General features: G+C 32.8%; 2 protein-coding genes across 3 annotated transcripts in view; both read left to right on the plus strand.

Moving 5' to 3' along the window:
• LOC107436723 (cytochrome P450 3A9-like) overlaps window positions 1-25,043 on the plus strand; it is a 59,456-nt gene that overhangs the window by 7,032 nt on the left and 27,381 nt on the right. For both annotated transcript variants that reach the window (XM_016048520.4, XM_016048519.4), the window contains exons 2-4: window positions 16,609-16,705; window positions 23,138-23,190; window positions 24,362-24,458. In XM_016048520.4, coding sequence (XP_015904006.2) covers window positions 16,703-16,705; window positions 23,138-23,190; window positions 24,362-24,458 — 153 coding nt within the window. In that variant the 5' untranslated portion in view covers window positions 16,609-16,702. The remainder of the gene's footprint in view (window positions 1-16,608; window positions 16,706-23,137; window positions 23,191-24,361; window positions 24,459-25,043) is intronic.
• LOC139426391 (uncharacterized) lies at window positions 9,283-12,105 on the plus strand (the record flags this gene model as incomplete). The annotated part of the gene is given in 1 exon segment (XM_071185144.1): window positions 9,283-12,105. A coding segment is annotated over 1 exon segment (615 nt). The 3' UTR covers window positions 9,960-12,105.

Raw genomic sequence — 25,043 nt, forward strand, 5'->3', positions numbered from 1 at the left:
TATATATATATATATATATATATATATATATATATATGCAATAATATTAATTTATAATAATATTATTAATACAGAGCCGCCGCCAACGAGGACGATATATCATGCTAGAGGGCTGCCTTCAAGACTTAAGGTCGTCTGGTAGCCTCTCAACCTTGTTTATGTTTTCGAAGGGTTTTCAGATTTTCTAAGCCGCGGTAAAATTGCTTGGTTGGATTCGGTTTCTTCGTTTAGCGAATCAAAGCCTTTTTTGTATCAAGAATAATCAGTAAAGATAAAGTTGGTTTATCTAAAATCTCAATGCTTAAGCTATTAATTGCTAGGCGTTTAAAATTTTAAAAAAATGGCAAGAAATTTTTTTTCTGAAAAAATTAAAATGATTTGAAAGGCATTTAATGAATTGTATTTAATAAATAGTTAATTATGCATTCAAATTAGTAATGTTTTTCTCTGGCTGCACTATGGTTATGAAAGTTAAAAAAGTAATCAGCTTTAAAAGAAAATCTAGATATGCTTCTAATTATAAATAAATTATTAAGTAGTTCATGAACTTCTGTCAGTCAGAAATTTTAATGTGTTTATGTATCATATCTTGAAGGCGAAGGTGTATATATATATATATATATATAGATATATATGTAATCACTTCAGTGCATTAAGTGGATGAAGCAAAAGTTCACACATCGAATTAAGCATTTTTAAACCATGAATGTAGTATTCCTACAAATCTGATTTCAACCTCTTCGGGACGGGCGAGTGATAAATGTATTCGAACAGAATCAGGATTTTTAAAAAATAAAAAGCGGTAGCATAAGCTTGGGCATGATTAATTTGACAGAATTAAGTTTTTCTTAACCCATGTTTGTAACTATATATAATTTTTATTTCGAACTAAATAGTGGTGAATTAAATAAAGCAAACTATTATTGCACCACCCACAAATAAACCGCTATAAAAATAGTTTGGCTACCAGTTTTATCCTTTTTTACCCTGATTGTCGCCACCCTGAGAATGCATATATGACTCACTTAGTAGAGGTTATATATCTTCTCAAGCCATAAAAATATTTACTAGATGTAACAATTTTTTCTCGCACATCTGATGGGATATCATTAGTGATATTGATATGCAGTCCCTATGTGTAAGTCTATTAATTTTTTTAAAGTTATAAGCTCCAATTTCTATTAAGTTATCATTATCAGATTTTTTAGCAAATGACATAATTTTTTTTTTGCTGAATTTACACGTAAATTTAAATTTTCTACTTATATTTCAAGGATCGGAAATTTCTTTTTTAGATTATCCTTATTTTTTGTAACTATGCGTAAGTAATATTAAGAAGAAACTGAAACTTTAAAATTTAAATTTTAAAGAATTGAGTGTATTGGGTTACATTACAGCATCTACTTAATTTTTTCTTCTAAAAAAAAGAAATTGTTGGCGTAAATTTGTGATACTATTATTTGTAATATTCTCTCTGAAGTTTAAAATACACTCTACAACAAAAAAAATAGACCCACCAAGAAGCAATCATCCTATTGCTTTGAAATTTCGCATGCATGAATGTTTTGAACAGATATGGCTGGAATGATGCCGACTGGGGACGTATGGTCTTTAGTGATGAATCCCGATTCCAACTGTGTCCTGACGATCATCGAAGACGTGTTTGGAGACTCACAGGACAGAGGGGGATCCTGCCTTCACTATTGCACGCCACACCGGCTCTCAACAAGGGTCAACTTATGGTCTGGGGTGCCATTTCCTTTGACAGCCGGACCCCTTTGGTCGTCATTAGAGGTACACTTACTGCACAGCGGTACGTCCATGACATCCTATGACCTGTTTTGCTACAGTTCTTTTTGCAGCGCCCTGGGCTGGTTTTTCAACAGGACAATGCCAGACCTCATACGGCACGTATTGCCATGAACTGTCTGCAAGCTTGTCAAACTCATGCTTGGCCTGCCAGATCACCAGATCTCTCTCCCATCGAGCATGTCTGGGATATGATGGGAAGGCGATTGCATCTGGCACGGAATGTTGATGACCTCGTTCGACAATTGGATCGAATTTGGCAGGAAATACCGCAAGAGACCATCCGGGAGCTTTATCGGTCTATGCCACGCCGTGTGGCAGCTAGTATCCAGGATAGAGGCTGGTCAACACCTTATTGAACTTGTTACTGTAACTCTGCAGCAAATTATTCAATTGTTCTGAAATTTTAATCATTTACTATTCCGTACATTGTTTTCCTATCCTCGGACAACTCCTTCTTGGTGCGTCGATTTTTTTGTTATAGAGTGCATAATAATATTGCATAATAATATTTTAATAGGCATAGGACCACGTGCAAATTACAGGGAACTTATGATAAATTAAATATATATATATATATATATACAGTGGAACCCCGATTTTACGTTGTCCGTTTCGTAGGTTATCCCGCTTCTTACGTCATTTTCTGCTGATCCGTGAAAATTGCCTATACCGATAATGTTAAAAAATCCCGGATTTTGCGTTACCCCTTTTATGAAAATCCCGCTTGATGCGTTTTTCTACAAACAGTTCAAAAATTTTTTTTATTCTTTTCAAAATGGTTTTACTCATTTTTCCGTGCTAGCATACCAAATGAGATTTTTTGTCGGTTTTGTTTGAGTTTGTAAGCTATAGCATTTTTTCTCATTTTCGAAACCCCAGTCATCGTGTTCTTTTCTCGAACGAAGATGGCGAAACGAAAATGCTTTTCTCTAGCCGAAAAGGCTGAAATCGTTGAAAAAGCTAAAGAATTTCATGGCACTAAAGATGATCTTGCTAAATCTTTGGGTATTGCTTATTTAACTTTGCAAATGATTTTAAAGCAAGAAGCTTCAGTAGAACTAAACGCTGAAAAACTCTGAAAAATTGCCAAGAAGAGAAAAACCTTAAAAACATCTCCGTATGATGAGTTAGAAAAAATTTTAATGAACTGGTTTAAGGAAGACAGAGCAGCAAAGATTCCTATAAAAGGATCCATCCTGAGAGAAAAGGCGCTTGAAATTGCTGAACGGCTTAAACTCCAAGGCTTCAGTGCATCAAATGGCTGGATCGATCGATTAAAAAAAAGGAACAATTTATGCTTCAAATCTATCTGTTGCGAATCCGATAGTGACAACTGTGCAACAGTGGAAAGAAAAAACTCTGCCAAGTTTATTAAAAGGCTAAAATCCAAGTGACATATTTAATGACGAAACGGGATTGTTTTTCAACCTATTGCCGAAGAAGACACTGACAATTAAAGGTGAAAATTGCCATGGAGGAAAGCTTTCAAAAATGCGCTTGACTGTTTTGCTCTGTGCAAATGCCGATGGAAGCCAAAAGTTAACATCTCTTGTGATCGGTAGAGCAGAGAAACCACGGTGTTTCAAAAATATCAAAAGTTTTCCTACCGATTACGATTCAAACAAAAAAGCATAGATGACGCAAGCATTATTTAAAAATTTTCTTCGAAAAGTGGATAAGAAAATGAGTTTTCAAAAGAGCAACATAATTTTATTCCTAGACCAATGCACTGCGCATTTAAACCTTAAATTGAAAAACGTGCGAATAGACTTTTTTCCAGTTAACTGTACGAGCAAACTTCAACCACTGGATTTAGGAACTATATGATCATTTAAAGAGAGTTACCGGAAGCAACTGGTTAGAAAATCTCTAATGTTTCTTGATTCTGGTGACTTTCAGGATGCTTCTAAGGAAAAAATTTATGTTCTTGAGGCTCTTTATTTGATATCTTCAGCTTGGGACAGTGTTGACCGAAAGTGCATTATCAATGGATTCAATAAAGCAGGATTTTCAATATCGGAGGAGGAGAGCGCTGTTGTTTTGGAAGAAGAAGAAGGTAGCGTGTCTGAAGTTGAGGATCTTCCGGAAGTCGATGATGCTTACATCGACTGTGACACAGACGTCATTACTTCAGAAATCCCTTCCATAAGTGATTTAATGCCTGATTCCGACAATAGAGCTGATGACGATGAAGTTGAAATAACAGAAGACGTGCCAACAGCTGATCAAGCGATACAAAGCATAAAAACTCTAAAACAATTTTTACTTGCAAATGTAAATCAAGAAGCAAATTTACAAAAAAATTGTTAGTATTGAATGAGCTGTATACGAAATTGCAGCTTAAAATGAAAAGCAAGTAAATATTACTCATTTTTTCCATTAATTTAACTGGCAGGTGTCAATTTTTAAAAATATGCATAGATTTTTCTTAACCCCGATTTTACGTTATTCCGCTTCGAGCGTTTTTTATTGCTAGTCCGACAGAAAACGTAAAATCGGGGCTTCATATATGTATTCGTACGGAATCAGAATCAGGATTTAAACAAAATAAAAAGCGGTAGCATAAGCTTGGGCATGACTAATTAGACAGAAGTAATTTTTTTCTAACTAAACATATTTTTTTAATTCGAACTAAATAGGGGTGAATTAAATAAAGCAAACTATTATAACCCCGCTTACAAATAAACTGCTATATAAATAGTTTGGCTACCAGTTTTATCTTTCTTACCCTGATTGTTGCCATGCATATATGACTCGCCCATCTCGTAAAGGGTAAAAATTTTTCTCAAGCCATAAAAATATTTATCAGATGTAAAAAAAATTTCACGCACATTTGATGTAATATCATTAGTGATGTGTTGATTTCTGTGTAAGGCTGTGTAAGGTCCCGCTGTGTAAGGCTATTAATTTTTTAAAACTTATTAGCTCCAATTTCTATTAAGTTATCATTATCAGAATTTTTAGCAAATGACGTAATTTTCTTTTAGTTGAATTTACGTGTAAATGTAAATTTTCTACTTATATTTCAATGATCAGAAATTTTTTTTTTAGATTATCCTTATTTTCCTTCGTAAAATTAAGAGAAAACTGAAACTTTAAAAAATTTAAATTTTTAAGTGTGGAGTGTATTGGGTCACATTATAGCCTCTATTTAATTTTTGCGGCTAAAAAAAAAAGAAATTGTTGGCGTAAATTTGTGATACTATTTTTTGTAATATTCTCTCTGAAGTTTAAAATATTTACCACATTGTCATAAAAAAAAATCGAGTTACGATTGTCATTTCGCTCCTCAGGTGGGGTTTATTTCGGTTAAGGAAGGCATATTCTAGGTACGAGACCCCACCTGGATAATGTCATTTCGATCCATGACATAAAAAGTAATGGTTTGATACAATTTCTCATGGATGTCGGCGGTGGGTGTGTATTGGTCTAAAAGTCACATGATATGATTCCTTATTACAAAGAAGATCCAGATTCATTTTGGTTAAAGATCTTGATTTATTTTGTTATATTTATTTGACTTTTGAATTTAAGATTGTAAAATATTTCTTTGTTTTTTATCTTACGGTATTTATCTGTAAAGTTTATTTATCATCCTTTCTTAGCATTATTGTCTACTACATATTATTATGCTTAGTTACTATTCTAAATTGAAGCCTTGGAAATTAAAGCGGCATTCCTTTATTATATAGTAATCCCATTATACTATTAACTTATTACGCAACACTTTGTGATGAATATATTTAATATGGTATCTAAGTTATTAATCGTTTTATGATTGATTTCAAATGAATTATAATTTGAAAATAGTAGAGAAAAATTGAGGAAACGGATTGTTTTCACAAATTCCTATTTGTATGTTAAAACTCCCAAGTGTTCAAAAATTTTAAAGAGATGGTAGCATGGTTCCTACCAGGGTTCTAAGCGTCAGACTGGTATGTTAAAATATGATATTTTTATTAACTTTAACATAAATTTACTGCAACTAGTATTACATTTTTTATGGACCATGGAAACCCTGCACCATGCTTTCTTTCCATTTGAGGTTTTCCTAGTTTTTCCTGGCTTGCCAAATACTACGCTTTTTGAAAAACTTTTGGTTGAGTGGTAGACATTTAAAAACCAGAGATTTCAGAATTTTTAGTAATTTTACCATCATTTAAAAAAGTCTTACCCCGAAAGAGCTAGTAGAAAATGGCGTTGCATATGAACTTTTAACTCATTTATATGCAGTGGTATGGAAAATAAAGTTTAGATGAATAAAAAATATTGCATTGAAACTTTAACTTAGCTACCATTAGAATACACAAAAGGTGCAAAAAGTTGGCCGCCCTTTTTTTCGTTTCGTAGTTTACAAAAGCTGAATTTTTCAAAACATAAACTATTCAATCAGAAGTTAAACTTACGAAGATGCTAAGATCTTCTTTAGTTATGCTAGCTGGAAATTTGCCACTATTCCATCCATCATGAGTTATTTAGCATTGTGTGAGTTCTCTGTGGCCAACAGTCAGTGTGGTAGATATAAGGGGGATTCAAGCATCTTCCTTCAATAAATAAAAATAATGAAAATAAAACAAAGCAGCTTGCTTTAAACTATGTGTGGCAATAGAACTGGATGCAGGTTGATGGTCTAAGTGGGGAAACCCTTGATTGATCTTTCAATATTGTTGTTGTTGAATCTGATGCTATAGGTGGATCTGTGATTAAGAAATTTGTTGAGGCTATTATTTAATTTGATGATTATGATATGAGGCGTTTTATGTGAAGTAAAAAATGCTAAGATGTCGATATGATGTTTTGTATGTCGATTTAAATTACTTAAGCGTTGGTGATCGAAATCTTTCAATTCTAATGTACTAAATTACTGATATATTATTGATAATTTTTACTTTACTTTACACCCTCTCACATCTCTGAACCATAAAGCTTTAGTTCCCTTTTCTGTTTGTTTTTATGTGCTGGAAAGTAGTGACCACCCCTAAAAAAATTTTTTCTGAAGTTTCGGAAATTCCACAATAGTTGAAGATGACCGGAAATTATATTAAAGCATTCTCACAACTGTCTGCAGTGAGACTGCTGGTTTATGGTGGTTAACACGTTCATTGCCAGCCGAGTGCAGGTGGTTATACCATATCTATCATTAAAGATTGGTAGTCTATAAAGATATCAATCAAAGTTAAATTTTCTTGTTTAAGCAATCATTTTAATTTCTTTTTATAATAAATTTATTTCCATAAACAGTATGTTATTGTCAGTAGGAAGCAAAATAATTTTTTCAAAAATAGTTGGATAATATAAACTGGTTGATGGAATCTTACTACCGCTTGTTAAACTTAACTTAAGGAAAGAATTTCGTCACGTGATATCACACGATGGACAACGAAACTGTTAAGGCTTTACAATTTCGTGACCAATGACATGATTATATCACTGTGGTCGTCCCTGTGCACAAGCCGAATTAAGTTCCCCATTCATCTGTAACTATGTTGCCTTCAAGCTACCCCTGAGGATCGATCTTAAGTCCTTTGCACATATTTGTGTACTTCATAACCGGCGTTGAACAGCTGACCCCATTCGGAGTTTACGACTATCAATGTTCAACTTCATGACCTCGAAATTTTAAACCAAATTAAAAGACAAAGTAATTCCTGGATCAAGCTTTGGGACAAACTATCTTTCTTGGTCTTTTTGATAGAACTAACCCACATATTTACAATACACGAAGAGGAAAACTACAAAAACCAGCCACGATTTCGTGGGGATTCTAACCCATGACTCGTCTGCCACTAAGGATATTTTATGTCAGCTCTGTGGTTGGTACGAGTCAGAAGCGGAATTCGTATCAACCAGATGTCTCAGTGTTTAGAACCAACGTCACCTCATTGGGAGGAAAATGCTCTCTTCAATGAGCCACCGCGGTTCTATATTTAAGTATAGAAGGAAATACATCTACAAAATTACCTGCCAATTTTTAAAATAGTTGCAATAATCAAGCTTTATTTTTTATATCTTTAATTTATAAATTCAATTTTATAAAACTTTTCGACCACCATTAGATACAAATAAGCCCCCTCCAATTTTTATTTAATGAATATCATCCGATGAAGTAAAATGTGGCAGTTATGATAAAGGCATTAATTCTAATCTAATTAGAGAGTAATTAAAACTTGTAAAACTACCTGCAGCCTCATGAAACTTCTGTCAAAGATTTTGAAATATTTTCCAATTTAATGTGTCAACTAAGTCAATGCCTCCTTTAACTGAAAGCCTCCACACGGTTTTTTATAGGTAGTCCGATCAGACCACTGTGAAGGATATCCAATTAACGAAAGAGTAATTTAATACGAAATTTAGTCAAAATAAGAAAGTGGTAGCAAATATATGACTAAACGTTTGTTTTATTGTATTATGAGTATCATAGGTTTGCCTTATTCACCTGTCAACCACTACACATTCAATTCTCAAATTATATGATAAATTTCTCTCAATTACTTTTATAAAAGGTTTTGGGTTCATGCGCACAACTGGTTCACTTTTTAAGCAGTCTGCGCGGACTACTTGTAAAAGACCGTGTGGAGGTTTTTTGATGTAGGAGGTGATGACTAAGTGCTTTCTTACATAAAAAATTAAATGAGATAATCTAATTATTTCATCATTAATATCGATGTTTTCTCTAAATTTAGATGTTCCTGTCCATTCTAATGTATAAGTAAATATTTTTATATGGATCAAAAAGCATTAGTTTGCAATTGCAATTTTTTTATTAAACAAAAAGTTATAATTTATTATTTAAAATATCCCCTTTTATGTAATCACAAATGTCCTACCACTTTTTACATGAAAGCTGTTTGCTTGTCATTACGTCTCCTCAGCAAAGAATGGGTCATAATGTAACTTTATAAAAGATTTTAATGTTTAGATTGTTTATTGATACAACATACATTTGCAGGCTTGTGAATTAAATTAAGGCTTATAAACCATTGTCAAGTAGAAAGACAGATAGCACAACACAGAGAAGAACATCACGAAGAATACATCCAGGGTTACGGTGGGATTCGAACCCGCCACCTCCATGCTTAACAGAGAGTTTGGCGGGCGATACCGCTCGGCCAGGGAGGCCCCTTTAATGTTCAGAAAATTTTCTTTTCGATATATAAGTTTCAGTAATTAAATAATACTGGACTTGCATATATACATAGCAGCCAACTACTATGCTTTTTGAGAAATATTTTATAGAATGGTATAATCAATTAAAAAATAAAAGCTTTTAGAATTTTCGGTGATTTTCTCCGCTCCGGATTTAAGCAAATTTTTGAGTTCCATAGTAGTTATAATGCTCAGTTGAAACACGCATTCACACCAAAATCACACATTCTTTATTTTCTTTTTAAATATTACTATCAGTTAAAATCAATCAATCAAATGTTTTTCCAACAGAAATTAATATTTTTTTTGTGTTCTTTTGTTTAGTTGAAAAATGCGATTGCGATGATCATTTTTGCCCTGGAAGAAAATTAGTTTGAACGGATGGCATGAGTGCAGCTGAGTTTGCAGGTTACTTTATTGTACCAGTCATAATCTGTGTACTCGCAGTACTCTGTTTCTTTGGCTGCAGAGATATTTGCATAAGTCAGAGAGTGAACAACAATGCAGTAACTGTGTACGACCAGTACTGTGATAGTTATTCTCCAACTACTCCTAGCCATGCAAGGATAGGAGTAAACGCCATGGATCAACCATTTCCACAGCAACTTCAGCATGATACATCTTTCACCAATTTGGAAGATTCTTCAACAGAGCGAGGAGATACCGCCACGCATTCGGTTCTCAACGGAACAAATTTTGATACATCACAAAACAATGCAACCATATTTTCTGAAGAAAACCCAATTATTCTATCAGCAGTTGAACCAAGTGCTCCTGATTTATATAACATACTAAGTTCACCTAGTGAACCACAGTTGTATAACATAACTACACCAAGTGCACCTCAGATGCATAATTTACCTAGTCAATCTCACAGACTTAATGTACGAGTATCACGAAATTCAGTAGATGTTGATGATCTACCTCCTGACTATGCTACTGTAGTTATCGCAGATGGGACTCAAGGAAATGAACTAACACAGTATCCAAGAGTCATATAGAAGGAATAACAGTTAACAACCCTTATGCTGTTTGAAGTAGAATTTTTATAATAGTAGTGAGCTGTATGTATGATGACGAATTCACTGACAATACAATTGCAATGATGAAAACACAAACGGGACAAATATGACAAAAGTTGTGACTGCTGCAACAAATGTAGCTGTAATCATTCTCAAATGCATCCTATAGGTATGCAAGTGCCTGAGTATTCAACACTTGCTAATCAGTTGTTTAACAACTTCGACAGAACATGCCATTCACAAATTTTGGATATTTTTCGACTAAGCCTCAAGATCCAGACCCCCCTACATTTTTTCGCAGAACAAAGTTTTATACATCACTAAAAACTGCAAAAATTTTCTCAGGAAGCAACTCTAATTTTCGAACATGAGTTGTAATGCAAAGTGTTCTTCAATTGCATAATATAAAAAGTACTCCTAGTGTTCCACAATAACATTTTGATTTATCTTACTTCATCTCAGCTGCATAACGTACCTAGTGAATCTCACAGACTTAATGTTTTATTACCACTAAATCTAGCTGTTGTTACTTACCTAACTATGCAACTATAAATTTGAGTCACAGAACTGACTCAAGGAAATCGGCATAGGCAATAGAAAGAGAGTCAGAGATGTCTCTCGTTTCAATATATTTTTTTACTAATGTTAGTGAAAATAGAGAATTGAATAAATAAAATAAGAAATTTTCTTTAATAATTTCACACCAGCAGTTAAAGTCAACGCATCCTGATTATCACTTTTATCGTAATTAAATTCTTCATCAGTCATAGTTGTCAAAATTATTTTAAGTCATAATTGTCAAAATTAGAACTAAATATTGATCCTGTACTACCAACATATTTATTCGAATTAGATTATTTATTATTGTTTGCTTGTTTAGTATTTGTGTGTATTATTTTGTTTTATGTATAGAGAGTAACTAAATTCTCCATATTGCAAAGCAGCAATTTTTCATGTGCTTTGTTCTTCGTTTTTTATAAGCTTTAAAGAAATGTTTCTCAATAATTTCGTTAAACAAAACTTGAAGCTTAAAAAAATAAAGTGCATCAGAAATTTAAAGTTACCCAAATATTTATGCACTGTAACGCAAATGCAATTAAGTATTATGTCACAACAAATGCTTTCAGGCTTTATAAGTTTGCCAGCATTTTAACACGTTGAATGCCGCGCTAAGTTTATCTGATTTGCCCGTCTGGCTAAACAGTAAATAACTATACAACCTAAATTTGGAAATATTACGCAGATTTAGCTAGTTTTTTAAAAGTATGTTATAAATGATTAACGACGACGACGATCTGGATTTGGTAAGGTGCCTGCCCACGTCAGCGGGAACTTGAACTAAGGTGTGATATAGAGTACCTGTCCGCGAAGCGGACAATTGACTCTTTCATCGAAGATTGTGCCCGTGGGCACTTGGAATGTTGTCTATAAGGGTGTCGGTATTCCACAGTGAAGCTGCGGATGTCTTGGTGGACGTGGCTTGGTGGGGTGAGCAGAGATCTATGTGGATTCTGAAGATCTGGATCCTTTCATCTGATTAAAAAAGTGGTTAATTATATAAGCCTACGAATTGTTTTGAAATAGTGGTGGATACAAATCTACCAAATTGAATTTATTAAACCAAGAATCACAATTAATAAACTACCACTTGAAAATATTGATTCGTTGTCCGTAGCAAGTTGGCATCTCTGTGTATATAAATAAAACAATTTTTGTGTGTTCTATATTGCATTAATTTCTGCAAACCATTTTAGTAACGATAATAATATTAGAAAAATAAAAAATTTTCTTGAATTATATGTTTTTAATAATCATGGCACCGGTGACCCCCATGGCGCTACGAACAAACTCAGTGCCGGTCACCGGTGACCCCCATGGTATTCAACGTGTTGAGGACAACGCATCATGATTATCACTTTTATCATAATTAAATTCTTTATCAGTCATCGTAGTTGTCAAAATTATTTTAAATCAAAGTTGTGAAAATTAGAGCTTAATATTGATCCTGTACTAGCAAATTATCTGTTCGAATTATATTGTTTTTTATTGTTTGTTTGTTTATTATTTGTGTGTATTATTTTGTTTTATGTATACAGAGTAATTAAATTCTCCATATTGAACACCATCAATTTTTCATGTGTTTTGTTCTTCGTTTTTTATAAGCTTTTAAATTTTTTTTTGTCAATCATTTCGCAAAGCAAAACTTTTGAAGCTTAAAAAAATAAAGTAAATCAGAAATTTTAAGGTACGCAAATATTTATGAGCTGCAACGCAAAGAATGCAAGGAACTATCATGTCACAAAAGCATATTTACAAAGTAGATAATAAAGGAGGTAGTTCGCTATAGTTAAAAAAAAAATTTAAAGTAAATCAATAAGCTACTATTTTTGGCCGATTTCTGTTTATAAAACTCTTCTCTCTCCCTGAATGTTTTATAGAAATCGATCCCTTATAAAAATCGATCTTTTATAGAAACTTATAGGAATCAATTTCTTATAGAAACTTACAAAAATAGACCTCTTATAGAAATCGATCCCATATAGAAATCAATTCTTTATAGAAACTTATACAAATTTATCTCTCACAGAACTCTATCCCTTATAAATAATCCTTTACAATAACTTACAGAAATCGATCCCTAATAGAAATTAATCTTTTACAGAAACTTTTGGAAAGTGATCATTTATAGATATTTATAGATATCAATCGCTTAATTAAAACTTATAGAAATTGATCACTCATAGAAATCAAAACCAACTTTTATATTTCTGTGAATGATCGTCTTTTTTAATTCAGTGATAATCGCCTTTCTACGTGTATAACACGACGTTGATGATTTTGTGGCAAATTGTCTTGACGCGTGTGACACGTCTTTCCATTGCGAATAGTAATTGGGAAACGGTTAATAAGTTTTGATACCGATTTAAGAATACTTATCATGAAATGTCGAGTAATGAAGATACACCATAAGTGCTAATATCAAGAGTAATATCATTAATTTATAATATAGAAACATCGATTTTAGTTTTAAGCTTTTAATTTGAATCAAAAACACAATAACAGCAAAGAATACTAAGAGAGAGTGATGATTAATAAATATTACAGGTAATATATATGTTACCGGCAAAGTATGAAATCCGGCATTGTATAGAATGCCTAAAATTAGCCGGCAAAGTATGAAATGATTTATATTTCACACATTGCCTAGGCATTCTATAGAATGCCAAATGCTATTTAGGCAAAGTATGAAATAAACGTCCTGATGAGGTTATTATGTAAATGATGTGCATGTTACTGTGAATGACCGAAATCGGTGGTTGTTGACTTTCACCGGTGAATGTTGACAATCACATAGTCGCTTTGGGGAATGTCCGAAATATTTATTACATCAGATTTTATATTAATTTATTCGTGGATATAATTACATTTATTCGATATTTAAATACTTACTGACGATAGATTAGAAGGAACATCAGTGTTTGGAGTATCGGGGCAAATGTATACTGGACAGTGGCACTGAACCTTAAAAAAACATCAGTGTAGGACAGTGGTTCCCAACCTTTTCTGGACCATCGCCCCCCTCTTGTGGTTGGCTGACACACATCGCCCCTTTTTCTTTTTGCTCAAAAACCATTCTTTGCTGCTTGTGAGCAACCAAACGCTAAGTTATATTTGATTTTAATTTAAAATATAATGCAAATAAGGAGGCAATTTTATCCTGCCATTTTTATTAATTAAAAAAAATTGCGCATCTTTTTTTTGAGAAAGAAATTATATTTAAAACGGAATAATCAAAACAAAAGTACATTTTTTAAAATTCATATTTTAATGTAATCAAGAAAAAGTTAAAACGTTAGCAACTAAAATTTGAGAAAAAAAATGAAGAGTGAGAAAGTACATTTTTACCACTTCAATGACTGCCCTGTGATTGGTGTATTTCAGTTAAAGCTTGAATGTCAGGTTTTATGTTCGTCAGATTTAAACGCAGGTCTCCTTTGAAGCAAATGTCCAACCTATTTCTTTGCTTTGTGAGGAGCTGGACGACAGAACTAAATCCTCTCTCCACTAAATTTGTTGACGGTAATGACGAGATGAGGAGCGGCTCAGTTTGTTTCAACAATTGTGGATAAGTGTCCATAAGCTTTACCCAAGCTAACTCGTAACCGTATTTTTTAAAGACGACTTTAGCATACTTCAAATCTAAAAACTCAGTCTGCAAAGAGGAAGTGAGCTTATCCACAACTTCAAAAGAGAAAGGATCGAAAATCCGATCCGGAATTTCTAATTTCATCAAATCTTTAAGTTTTGATTCCATATCAGTTTTAACTGGTCAAGGTGATCAATAAAAATTAAAGATTTTATTTTCGAGAATCTCGATATCTGCAATTGAACACTTTCTAAGAGTTGGAAATTGCATTAGCTCTTTGCGACCAATGTTTGACTTGTAGATATCAAACTTGGCGATGAATGAAGATATGATTCCCTTAGCCTTGATAATGTTCACTTTATTTCCTTGAAGTTTTATGTTGATTTCGTACATTTTTTCAAAAATATCCGTGAGGTACGCAGTTTCTAACTTGTGTTGCTTCAAACTCTCATTTAAAACGGGATCAGGGGTGTCGAGAAACTCAGTAACCGAGTCAACGATTCGAAAAAACGACGCAAACAGTTTCCTTTTGAAAGCCATCTCACATCTGTATGTAGGAGCAAGCATTCGAAATCTTCATCATTTTCAAGGCAAAGTTCTCAGAACAAACGGTCATTGAGAGGATCAGCTTTGATTTTGTTGATGCCAGAAATAACGAATTGTAAAGTGTCATGCAGGACACCACTTAACTTTTTTGCAGAAAAATGTTGACAATGAATGGTGATGACCACCAGTACTTCTTTTTTAAGGTACGCTAGAAGCTCAGTATGACGACCAGACATGGCAGGAGCACCATCTGTCGCACGAGCACTTACATTTGTAAGGGGAATTTTTTTTTCTCCACAAAATAGTCTTTGACCAATTTAAAAATCTACGAACATTTTGTATCAGTGATCAAAGTTCTTGTAAGCAACATTTCCTCGTTCATCCAATCTCCTTACTCTCATTTATGAATCTCACGTAAGCTAATACAATAGCTTTGCTATCAATCTCAGTTGAGTCATCAATCTGCGACTCAAATTTACCTTCTCTCATAAATTTGATGAGTTTTGATTCAACGTCTGCGGTTACCTCATCAATAAGCCTGGAAACAGTAATATTGCTCAGAGGTTTTATCTTATTGTTCGATCCCTCACCCAACATGATTTCAAAAATTTTTTTAGTATCTGGTAAAATAAGAGTTTACCAATTGTGTGAGGTTTAGAGTTATATAAATGTTTCGTCTATCAATTCGTTTCTCCTATTACATGCCTTTTAAAATCGGAGGGATGGGAATGAAACGAGAGAGGAACATTTGAGGAGAAGAAGGTATATAAAAGACCATGACTTTCAACAAAAGAGAATTCTTGAACGTCAGATTTCCGCCAGCGATACCAAAACGTATGACGAAAATGATCCTAAACTTGAATTTTTTTAATTTTTAACTATCGTAATTCTTTATCTACACCAGAACCATAAGCTTCATATATGTTTTCAATTTCGATCTCAAATAACTTTTGTCATTAATATTATTAGCAATTTTTATCTTTTGAACACTCGTTGCCCCCCGATCGCCCCCTAAGGATTATCGCCCCCATGAGGACCTCTTCGGCCCCCTTGGGGCGATCGCCCCCAGGTTGGGAACCACTGGTGTAGGATATACCGGGCAAATGCATACCGATCAGTGGCACTTGACCTTGAAGAAGCATCAGTGTCGGGTATGCCGGGCAATGCCACTGAACCTTAAAAAAACATCAGTGTAGGGTATACCGGGCAAACGTATACCGGACAGTGGCATTTATCTAGACCTAGTATATATTTCGGACATTTACCAAAGGTCTAGTCATACTAGGTCTAGTTAAGTGCCATTGCCCGGTATATATTTGCCCAGTATATCCCACACTGATGTTTTTTTAAGGTTCAGTGCCACTGCCCGGTATACAATTGCCCGATACTTCAAACACTGATGTTTCTTTTAATCTGTCGTCAGTGAGTATTTAAATATCGAATAAATGTAATTATATCTACGAATAAATTAATATCAAATCGGTTGTAATGTAATTGTGATTTCTGACATTCACCAAAGCGACTATGTGATTGTCAACATTCACCGGTGAAAATCAACAACCACCGATTTCGGTCATTCGCAGTAGCATCCACATCATTTACATAATAACCTCATCAGAACATTTATTTCATACTTTTCCTAAATAGCATTTGTCATTCTATAGAATGCCTAGGCATTATATACAATGCCTAGGGAAAGTATGTAATAATTCTCACATTTCATACTTTGCCTAAAAACATCCGGCATTCTATACAATGCCGGCGTTTCATACTTTAGTAGCATACATATAGTAAACTAAAAATTCCCTTTTCAAACTAATTTTAGATTTGAAAACTGAATTAGGTAAGATCAAGTACTTAGATAAATGCAACAGTTTTCTTTACTTTTAATCTATCTATTATTGGAGAAATAATGCGATAAACCTTGTTTTTCAGGTATCTCAGAAGAAATGATGATTATTGGAAGAGAAGAGGTGTGAAATACCAGCCTCGTAGAAATTTATTTACTATTCTTCGCTTGTTTTCTTCTATGGTAAGGATAATAAATTTACAAACAAAACAATACATATTTATGAAATTTTTAATTTGTTATGATATTGCGTTCAATTACAGTACGTTAGAAGTGAAGGCTAAAGTGGGTGGAAGATGTTTATATTATTTTTAAAAAAAAATTAAATGATTTTTAGAAGATTGAGTTTCTTTTTTTTTCACAAAGCAAATTTTTCTCATTCTTCACCCCTTAATGCATTTGCCCGCATAAAAAGTTCCACGGGCGAAAGTTACCGGCTAACTTGTAAATGCCCGTGTCTCACACAGGCAATCTTGCGTTATTTTATTTCTAATGCTCGTCTGAGACCCGTTCTAGTAAAATTGGATAAGCTAGATTATAATTAATTTTATTAAACATAAATGATACCACTATACAGCATTTTTCTAGTGTAAACCACGTGGTCAATTTTGATGATTAGCTATAAGTTTGTAAGGAATTCTTTGTTATAAAGCAGTTCTTTGGTGTTCAAAAGGTTAATATCATAAGCATTGAGGCATCATATCATTGCGTTAAATATTAAAAAAGTAAAAATTTAACCATAAATAAATATTTACTAAGTGTTTTCGAAACTTGTTTAGAAATAATTATCGGATAATGAGTGACTCTGACGATTTTGAATATGTCAATGTAACAGAAAGTTCCAGAGATGAAAGTGAAGATCTCGTGAATAGATTTAATTTGATTTTAATATTTTGAAATCTATATATATATTTCTCTTACACGGTGACAAAAAAAGTCTCATTACAACTCCCCGAATGGCAACGCTAGAAAATCGATCAATGATTGCCGCTAAAATTGTCACATGCCAAATCTAGCTGAGATGGCTCAACATATAGCGCTTTTAAAAACGGAAACTGAAATAACCAGAGAGAGCATAAGCTAGGCAGAAGTGAGTAGTCTTTGTCGATAGATCTCTTGTCCTTTGTCGATAGATCTTGTCGAAAGCGCCTTTTTTCACGAATTTATATATTACGAATTTATTTGACGATTTTTGATTTAGATCACGAATTATACTATAGCACATTTCTAATAGGTTTAACGAATTACATGTCATTTATTTGAATTCAAATTTATTTTAATGACTTAGTATTTACTAAAAAGATGTAATTTTTTTTTAAAAAAAAAGTTGTTATATGGATTTGAATGATTGATTTGAATTCTTAGAATTTTGTGCATTTGCAATGTACCTAAGTTAGCTGAGAGCGAAGCGAGCTTGGTTTGCGAAGCAAACCATATAAGATTGCGTAGCAATTTTGCGGGGTTTGGAGAGCGTTAGCGAGCAGGGGGCGCAGCCCACTAGTTCAAAATAAACCTGTAATCAAATTGCTTAAACTTTGTTTGTACAGTAATTTTTTTTATAACTGATACACCATCCCCTGCTTCCTATTTACCCCCACAACTGAATTTGCAAAAAATAAATTACACTAAACCTATATACTCATTTTCTGTAAAACAAAACTCGATCATTTATTGGCAGTTTTTCCGAAAATAACTGGTGCTTTGAGAGGTTAAAAAAGATTTTTCCCAAATATTTAAAGTGACCATAAATTTATCTATTACCGTTTCAATTTTAAAACAATAAGTTTGGTTTACAATTCTTTTCACCATCATCATGTGCAAAAAATGACGCCTTTCACTGAAATGTTCCAGGTTCGAATCTCAGCTGGTAGATACGAATTATGTTCCTGGGCTGCGATCTTTCAATGCAGCGGCTTTTAAGACTCGCTCTTCTGTTTGGCAATTTCTTATATTAAAAAGACTTAGATCAGGTAACAAAGTTTAAAAGAAATAAAAACTTACATTATTATTATGATTAATTAGATTTACAATCCAGCGACATTTAACGACTCGCACTCTTTTTTGGAGATTTTTGGACAAAAGTAGTTAGTCCAAATTGTAAGTCGAACTTTTAATTTTTGAAATGTTTTGCTTGAGAGAAAAAAAAGTAAATGAATTAATTATTATCGATTATTATTATTTTTATATTTAAGAAAATACCAAGAAAAGAACAGCGGATCGTAAAGGCAGCGGGATCAGAAAATTACTACCGCTACCTGATCTTCAAACAAAAACCGGGTCCGGATTGCAAAATTCTTTTTGCCGTATCTGTGTTATAACTAGTTTACGAAACTCCTCGAGGTTAATTGCTAAATAACCACCCAGTCTATCTCTGGTTTTAACGTTTTAGAAATGAGGTTAGATGGCAAAGTTGCACAGTTATTTGATTTTGCATAGAATAATATAATATTACAACGCTTCGCGATAGTTTTATTTACTTCATACGTAAATAAATGTTGAAACAACAGATTTTTACACATCTAGAAAGGGAATACAACATTTTGAAGCATGTGATTGATAAGGCTTTATGTAAAAATTAGGGCTAATTTGCCTATCTTTAAAAGATGCATAAGCGATTTACTTAGAACATATAATTATCGATCGTACACGATAGAAATGGGTCAAAAGTTACGGAGCAGTTCCTTGTTACAGTGAACTAAGTACCTACCAAAACACTGTCATAGTTACTAAAATCCTCTGCTACTGTCACTGTAACAACCTGCACCTACCGAAAGGTTGTTACAGTGAAATAATCACTACTACTTTTACTGTAACAAAATCAAAGTGAAAATATCTGTAGATTTCTTTTGACAGCATGCCGTCGCTACATAATAGCAGCTGAGTTTTAAAAATAATGGGAATTATAAAATAATAATGCTTCGATTAAAACTGGTTAAAAAATTTTAAAAGAAAAAGCTTAGTAGTTTATTTTTTGGTGTTCCTTAATTTGGACATAGCAGGACTGGGCTGGATACAAGCTGTCACACGGCGTGGCATAGACCGATAAAGCTCCCGGATGGTCTCTTGCTGTATTTTCTGCCAAATTCGATCCAATTGTCGAACGAGGTCATCAACATACCGTGCCAGATGCAATCGCCTTCCCATCATATCCCGACATGTTCGATGGGAGAGAGATCTGGTGATCTGGCAGGCCAAGGAAGAGTTTGACAAGCTTACAGACAGTTCATAGCAGCACGTGCCGTATGTTGTCTGGCATTGTCCTGCTAAAAAACCAGCCCAGGGCGCTGCAAAAGGTACGGTAGCAAAACAGGTCTTAGGATGTCGTCGACGTACCGCTGTGCAGTAAGTGTACCTTTAATGACGACCAAAGGGCCCGGCTATCAAAGGAAATGGCACCCCAGACCATAATGCCTTGTTGAGGGCCGGTCTGGCGTGCAATAGTGAAGGCAGGATCCCCCCTCTGCCCTGTGCGTCTCCAAACACGTCTTCGATGATCGTCAGGACACAGTTAGAAGCGGGATTCGTCGCTAAAGTCTATACGTCCCCAGTCAGCATCATTCCAGCTTGATCGAGAGTCGATTTTGCGCGTCTTAGTGCGTTCTTGGTGCGTCGATTTTTTTGTTATAGAGTGTATTTGCAAATATAGTAAGTAGTTATTTACCGTTTGGCCAGACTGGCAAGCCATGTGTCAATAGTTTCCTGTAAATATATTCAGCCGCCAAATATGAATATCAGAATTTATAATCTTAAAAGCTAATAAAAAGAAAATTGTAATAAACTCTTATTAGGTATCTATTCACAATTTTTTTTAATTTTTAAAGACCGTACTTTAAACATGGTTCTCACGGTTTGGAATTTTTTCTAAAGTTGTAGCAAATTTGAGATATATATATAGATGTTTTAAGCTATCATTAAATATTTAATTTAAAGGAAATATACATGAGTACAAAAAATAACGCTGGAATAATTTCGTACACAAATGAAAGATAAGTTGAAGCATTTTTCAGTAGTTTTGAAAATTCTATTTGCCAGTCATTTATTTTTTGCCGGTCGTGAGAATGCTGTTAAATTATGAAAAGAAAAGGGCGCATTTTGCTACAGCTTTAAGTATTACTGTAAAACTTACGAAATATTAGCAAAAGTTGGCAACTATAACAATTTAACTAACAGATGTAATACACATATGTTAAATTTATTGATTTGCGGTAAACTGGAGAAAAAAAATTATATGAAAAGCGAAAAAATCAGGATAAGTTCCAGGACAAAAAGTTTATTTTTTCCGTACAAGTTAAACGACCGTACAAGTTAGCTGCTGTGTAATTGTTACAGATTGGGAGCTGGCGGGTTGTTTTTCTTTGTATTATTTTTATTTAAACTTTATCTTTAAATTTTACTATTTAGTTAAAAAATATCACTTCAGCCGTCTTCACAACGTAGTTCACAAATTCTTTGATATTGACATATAAGGTTGCCAACTTTCTGCGCTTTTTGTAAAAACTTATTTTAGTGTTAGTTATAATTATATTTACTGATTATGTTTTAATGTATATATTTTATTCATTTCAACTTATTTTCTACGCCACTGCATGTAAATGATTCAAAAGTTCATATGAAACGGCACTTTGTTCAAGCTATCTCATGCTTAGGTTCTTAAAATGTTGGCAAAATTACCTAATATTCAGAAAGCTTAGGTTTTTAAAGGTCTACCACTGTATAAAATATTAAAAATATTTTCCAAAAACGAAGTAGTTAACAGTCCTGGACACAAATTAGTTTAAGAGTCACTGTATCATTAAAAAATTTCGTACTTACGACAATAATGTTATAACTTTTGAATTTTACGGGACTTTGTTTTCCGATTGGTAAAAATGATAAAAGGTACATTCTTTAAATATTATGGTTATTTGCGAGATTATGTGCCCTATAATGATTAGCCACATTTTCAATTGTTAAGGAGGAGGATTTTGAGGGGGACTCCATTTCTGTGTAGGAAATAAGATGTTTCTCAGCATGGTACCGTTATCTTGCTATAATCCTAGATTAATGTAAAGAACTCATGTGGTGACAATTAGGAAGAAAAAAAACAGTTTATGCAAAAATTAGTAAAAATTTCTTCTTTTAAGCTACCACTTTATCTTTTAGAGACTTAACAGCATTCAATTTTCCACCGGGACGACCGGGTCATCGTCAGGGGTGAAAGCGAGACGGAAAAGAGGAAAGGCTGGTAGTAAAACCATTTCAGTTATAGCTAGTTTTGGGGAGGAGTTTACTTATTCTTTTTTTAATTTTTCAACAATAACTACTTTATCTTGGAAAAGAAGCAGTTTTATATATATGCCAGAATTATAAAAGAATCTTGATAGTTACAGATATTTCATTTTTCTCGAAAAAAATGCTGGAATGAAATGTTTTACGTACCAGGTTTTTCTCTTTACCGTCTTTGCTATATAAGGGCTTTCACCCATGGTCATCGTTATAACAGAGGATCACTCTAAATAATACAAACATCATGTTATATAAATAATGTTAATATGTAAATATTGTAAATATATGATATTATATTTCCCCTATTTTCAAATCCTGTAAATAATTTCGTACATATCTTTTCAGTTTATTGTATTTTACATGCTAATGACTCTAGGGACCTTCCCAGAAATTAACATTATCGATAGTTAACCTATGTTAGTAAACTGCTAATACTTTTCCCCCCTGAACCAAAGGCACTAGTCTCAGTTGCCCCAGGGCCAGAAATCGGAAGAAGAAGTGAGGTGCCCGCATTCGCGGGCAGGTACTTCATCCAAACTCATATTCAAATCCAAAATTTTTTATAAAATATTGTGTCGTCATTGTAATAACAAAGTAATTAAAACATCGGTGTCTGTTTCATTTTTATCTCCCCCTTTTAATATTTTTAGAAACACTGAAAACTCTGTACATGAAACTAAAAAATATCCCTGTTGAAAGTTTAAAGATCAAAGGTTCAAATTGTGCCAGTAACAACATTAGGTTGAGATATAGTAGTTTTAACACTAGATTACCCAAGGATGTCATTTTCACTACTTTTTAATTTCAATTAGAAAAACAATGATGTATATAATGTCACAATTTATTAGAATTTTGTGACTTTTAGTGCAACATATAATTTTTTCATTGCTAATATCTACCAATGCCTTGTTATATAACTGTAAATAATTAAAAAAAATATTAAAAATTAATTTTACACCATTTTTTACTCATTAGTTATTCTATCACAATTCAGTCATTTTCACTGCTTTTGGGCAATATGTACTAAGTTTCAGTCTGTCTAGTGTTAACAAAGCAGTTAAACTGTTTTAGGATAGATCGTGCGAAAAAGTTGTCAGCCGTCATCATTAAAAAGCATGTAAGATCTTAAAACTCAAAGACTGATATTTCTTATGGTCCATAAGTTGTGAGAATTCTAATAAAAAGGCTTAGTATTAAGAAGGAAAAAAAACCAACATAGATTTACATTTGTAATATTTTACGAAAAATATCTGATATTTTACGAAAATCCATGCTACTGTTAATAAAATTTTGAAATTTAAATAATATTATATTGGATAGTCTATATTGAAAATGTGTCATTTTTTGCAGACATTCGCGACATATATAAGGGAGAATTATAACAAGTATGGACGACTTTATGGGTAAGTGGTAAATCTTTAGAAGTACTAACTTGTGGGATGCAAAACACGATAATGAATTTAGGAATTTTTTCTAATTAAATTAAAATTAAGTCAGGATATAAAATTTCATTAAGTTAAAATTTATGAAGTTAAGAGGTGACCAACAGAAAATAAATTTTCAGAATCTTGTTAGATACCAAGGCTCTATAAGGGCTGTTACTCCCTGATGATGAGGACGATAAAGTTAAAATGAGTACGAAACTTCAAAGATAATCAAAACATCGTGCTCTTTAAATTATTTTGACATATATAGACAAATAAATAAATGCGAATATAATTCCGTAATTGCTGACTGCCAGCAGGATGCCTACGCCAGTGATGCCAACTGCTCTGCTTTATTTTATAAAGCTGTAACGGTTTAGTGAAGCGGCTGTTTTTTCCAAAAAAGATTAAAGAATACCTTATCTTCGCTGTTCAAATCTTTTTCTAATTTATTTAATTTTCTAATTTAGTTCTAATTTACTTTTTCTAGTTTAGCTAATACAAATTAAATCAAATTAAGTAAAATATTTTTTTTTAATGAATATTAAAAAACAAACTCTAAATTACTTTTTGACGCAAAACTGTAAATTACGTTTTGACGCTTTTTAGTAATTTATGGTTATGAAATACAGCATAAAATAGCCCTGTCTGTTTCTGCGTTAAAGGTAACTTTTTTCAAACACGGTTCACTTCCAAATAATAATTTTTGAAATTTGCACCTATTTAGTTATGCAAAGTGTAATATAAAAGATTCATCGTTGTAATTTCTTTAATTTAAAAACCAAATATCGCATATTGCTTGAATATGAATCCAAAAAAAAATTATTTTTCGAAGTACTTTCTTTGGATTTTATATTTTAGTATAAATATCATTCTGATGATAGTAACTAAAAGACTGCTTTTTAAAATTAAAAAATACCAATATATATTTTTGCTGGTTGTTAGAGCATCTGAAAAAAAATACATAAAAGGGACACCGGTGTTCCCTCTGCATCAAAGGACTAAAGTCATCTTTTTCCCCCTATATTTTTTAGTTTGATATCGAAAATTAAAATTAGAAGTGCATTTTGATATTAAAAAAATTACACTTGAATTTTAAAGTTAAAATGTTATTTTGATTTCTACTTAGAGTTTTTTAATCTATTTGCAGATCGTTCCAGTTTTCACAACCTGTACTTACTATTGGCGACCCCAAATATTTGCGAAACATATTGGTGAAAGATTTTAGTTACTTCAGTCAAAGACAGGTAAGTGATTAAGTTGTTATTCTCATTATGAAACTGCTAATTTTTTTTAATGAAGTATAAATTTTCCAAGAAATCTCATCGCACTTACTAATTACTGTTCTATATGCTAATCAGGTAAAATTAAAAATATTTAGACAGAGAAAAGCAAAACCTACTAAGAAAATCATCTCGTTATATTAGTTTCTTCAAAAAATAATACATTAATTGTAATTTCTTCTCTTATGCAGCTAGCCTACGTATCTTTATAAATATCTAAAACTAGGAGTTTGTACATGACATGTAATTTTGTAATTTTGGGTTATATATTTATCTTCATAATATCGATAGTTTCGAAATTAAGTGTGAACTATCGCAACAACTTATGAGAATGCATTGCTTATCCTTTTGTAGAAATATTTTGTACTTGAATGTTAAACAAAGTCATTTAAATGTCAAACAAAGCTCCTTGAGCGACACTAACAAATCTAAGGCTTCGGTCTGGAGCTCTGTAGTTAAAAAGTGGTTACCGGACTACAAATTTATTTTTAAATTTATGCATATTGTGTAACTTTAAATTTGCTTGACGGCATCCAATTATTTTAAAAC

This window comes from Parasteatoda tepidariorum, chromosome 9, assembly GCF_043381705.1.
Source record: "Parasteatoda tepidariorum isolate YZ-2023 chromosome 9, CAS_Ptep_4.0, whole genome shotgun sequence".
Lineage (NCBI taxonomy): Eukaryota > Metazoa > Arthropoda > Arachnida > Araneae > Theridiidae > Parasteatoda > Parasteatoda tepidariorum.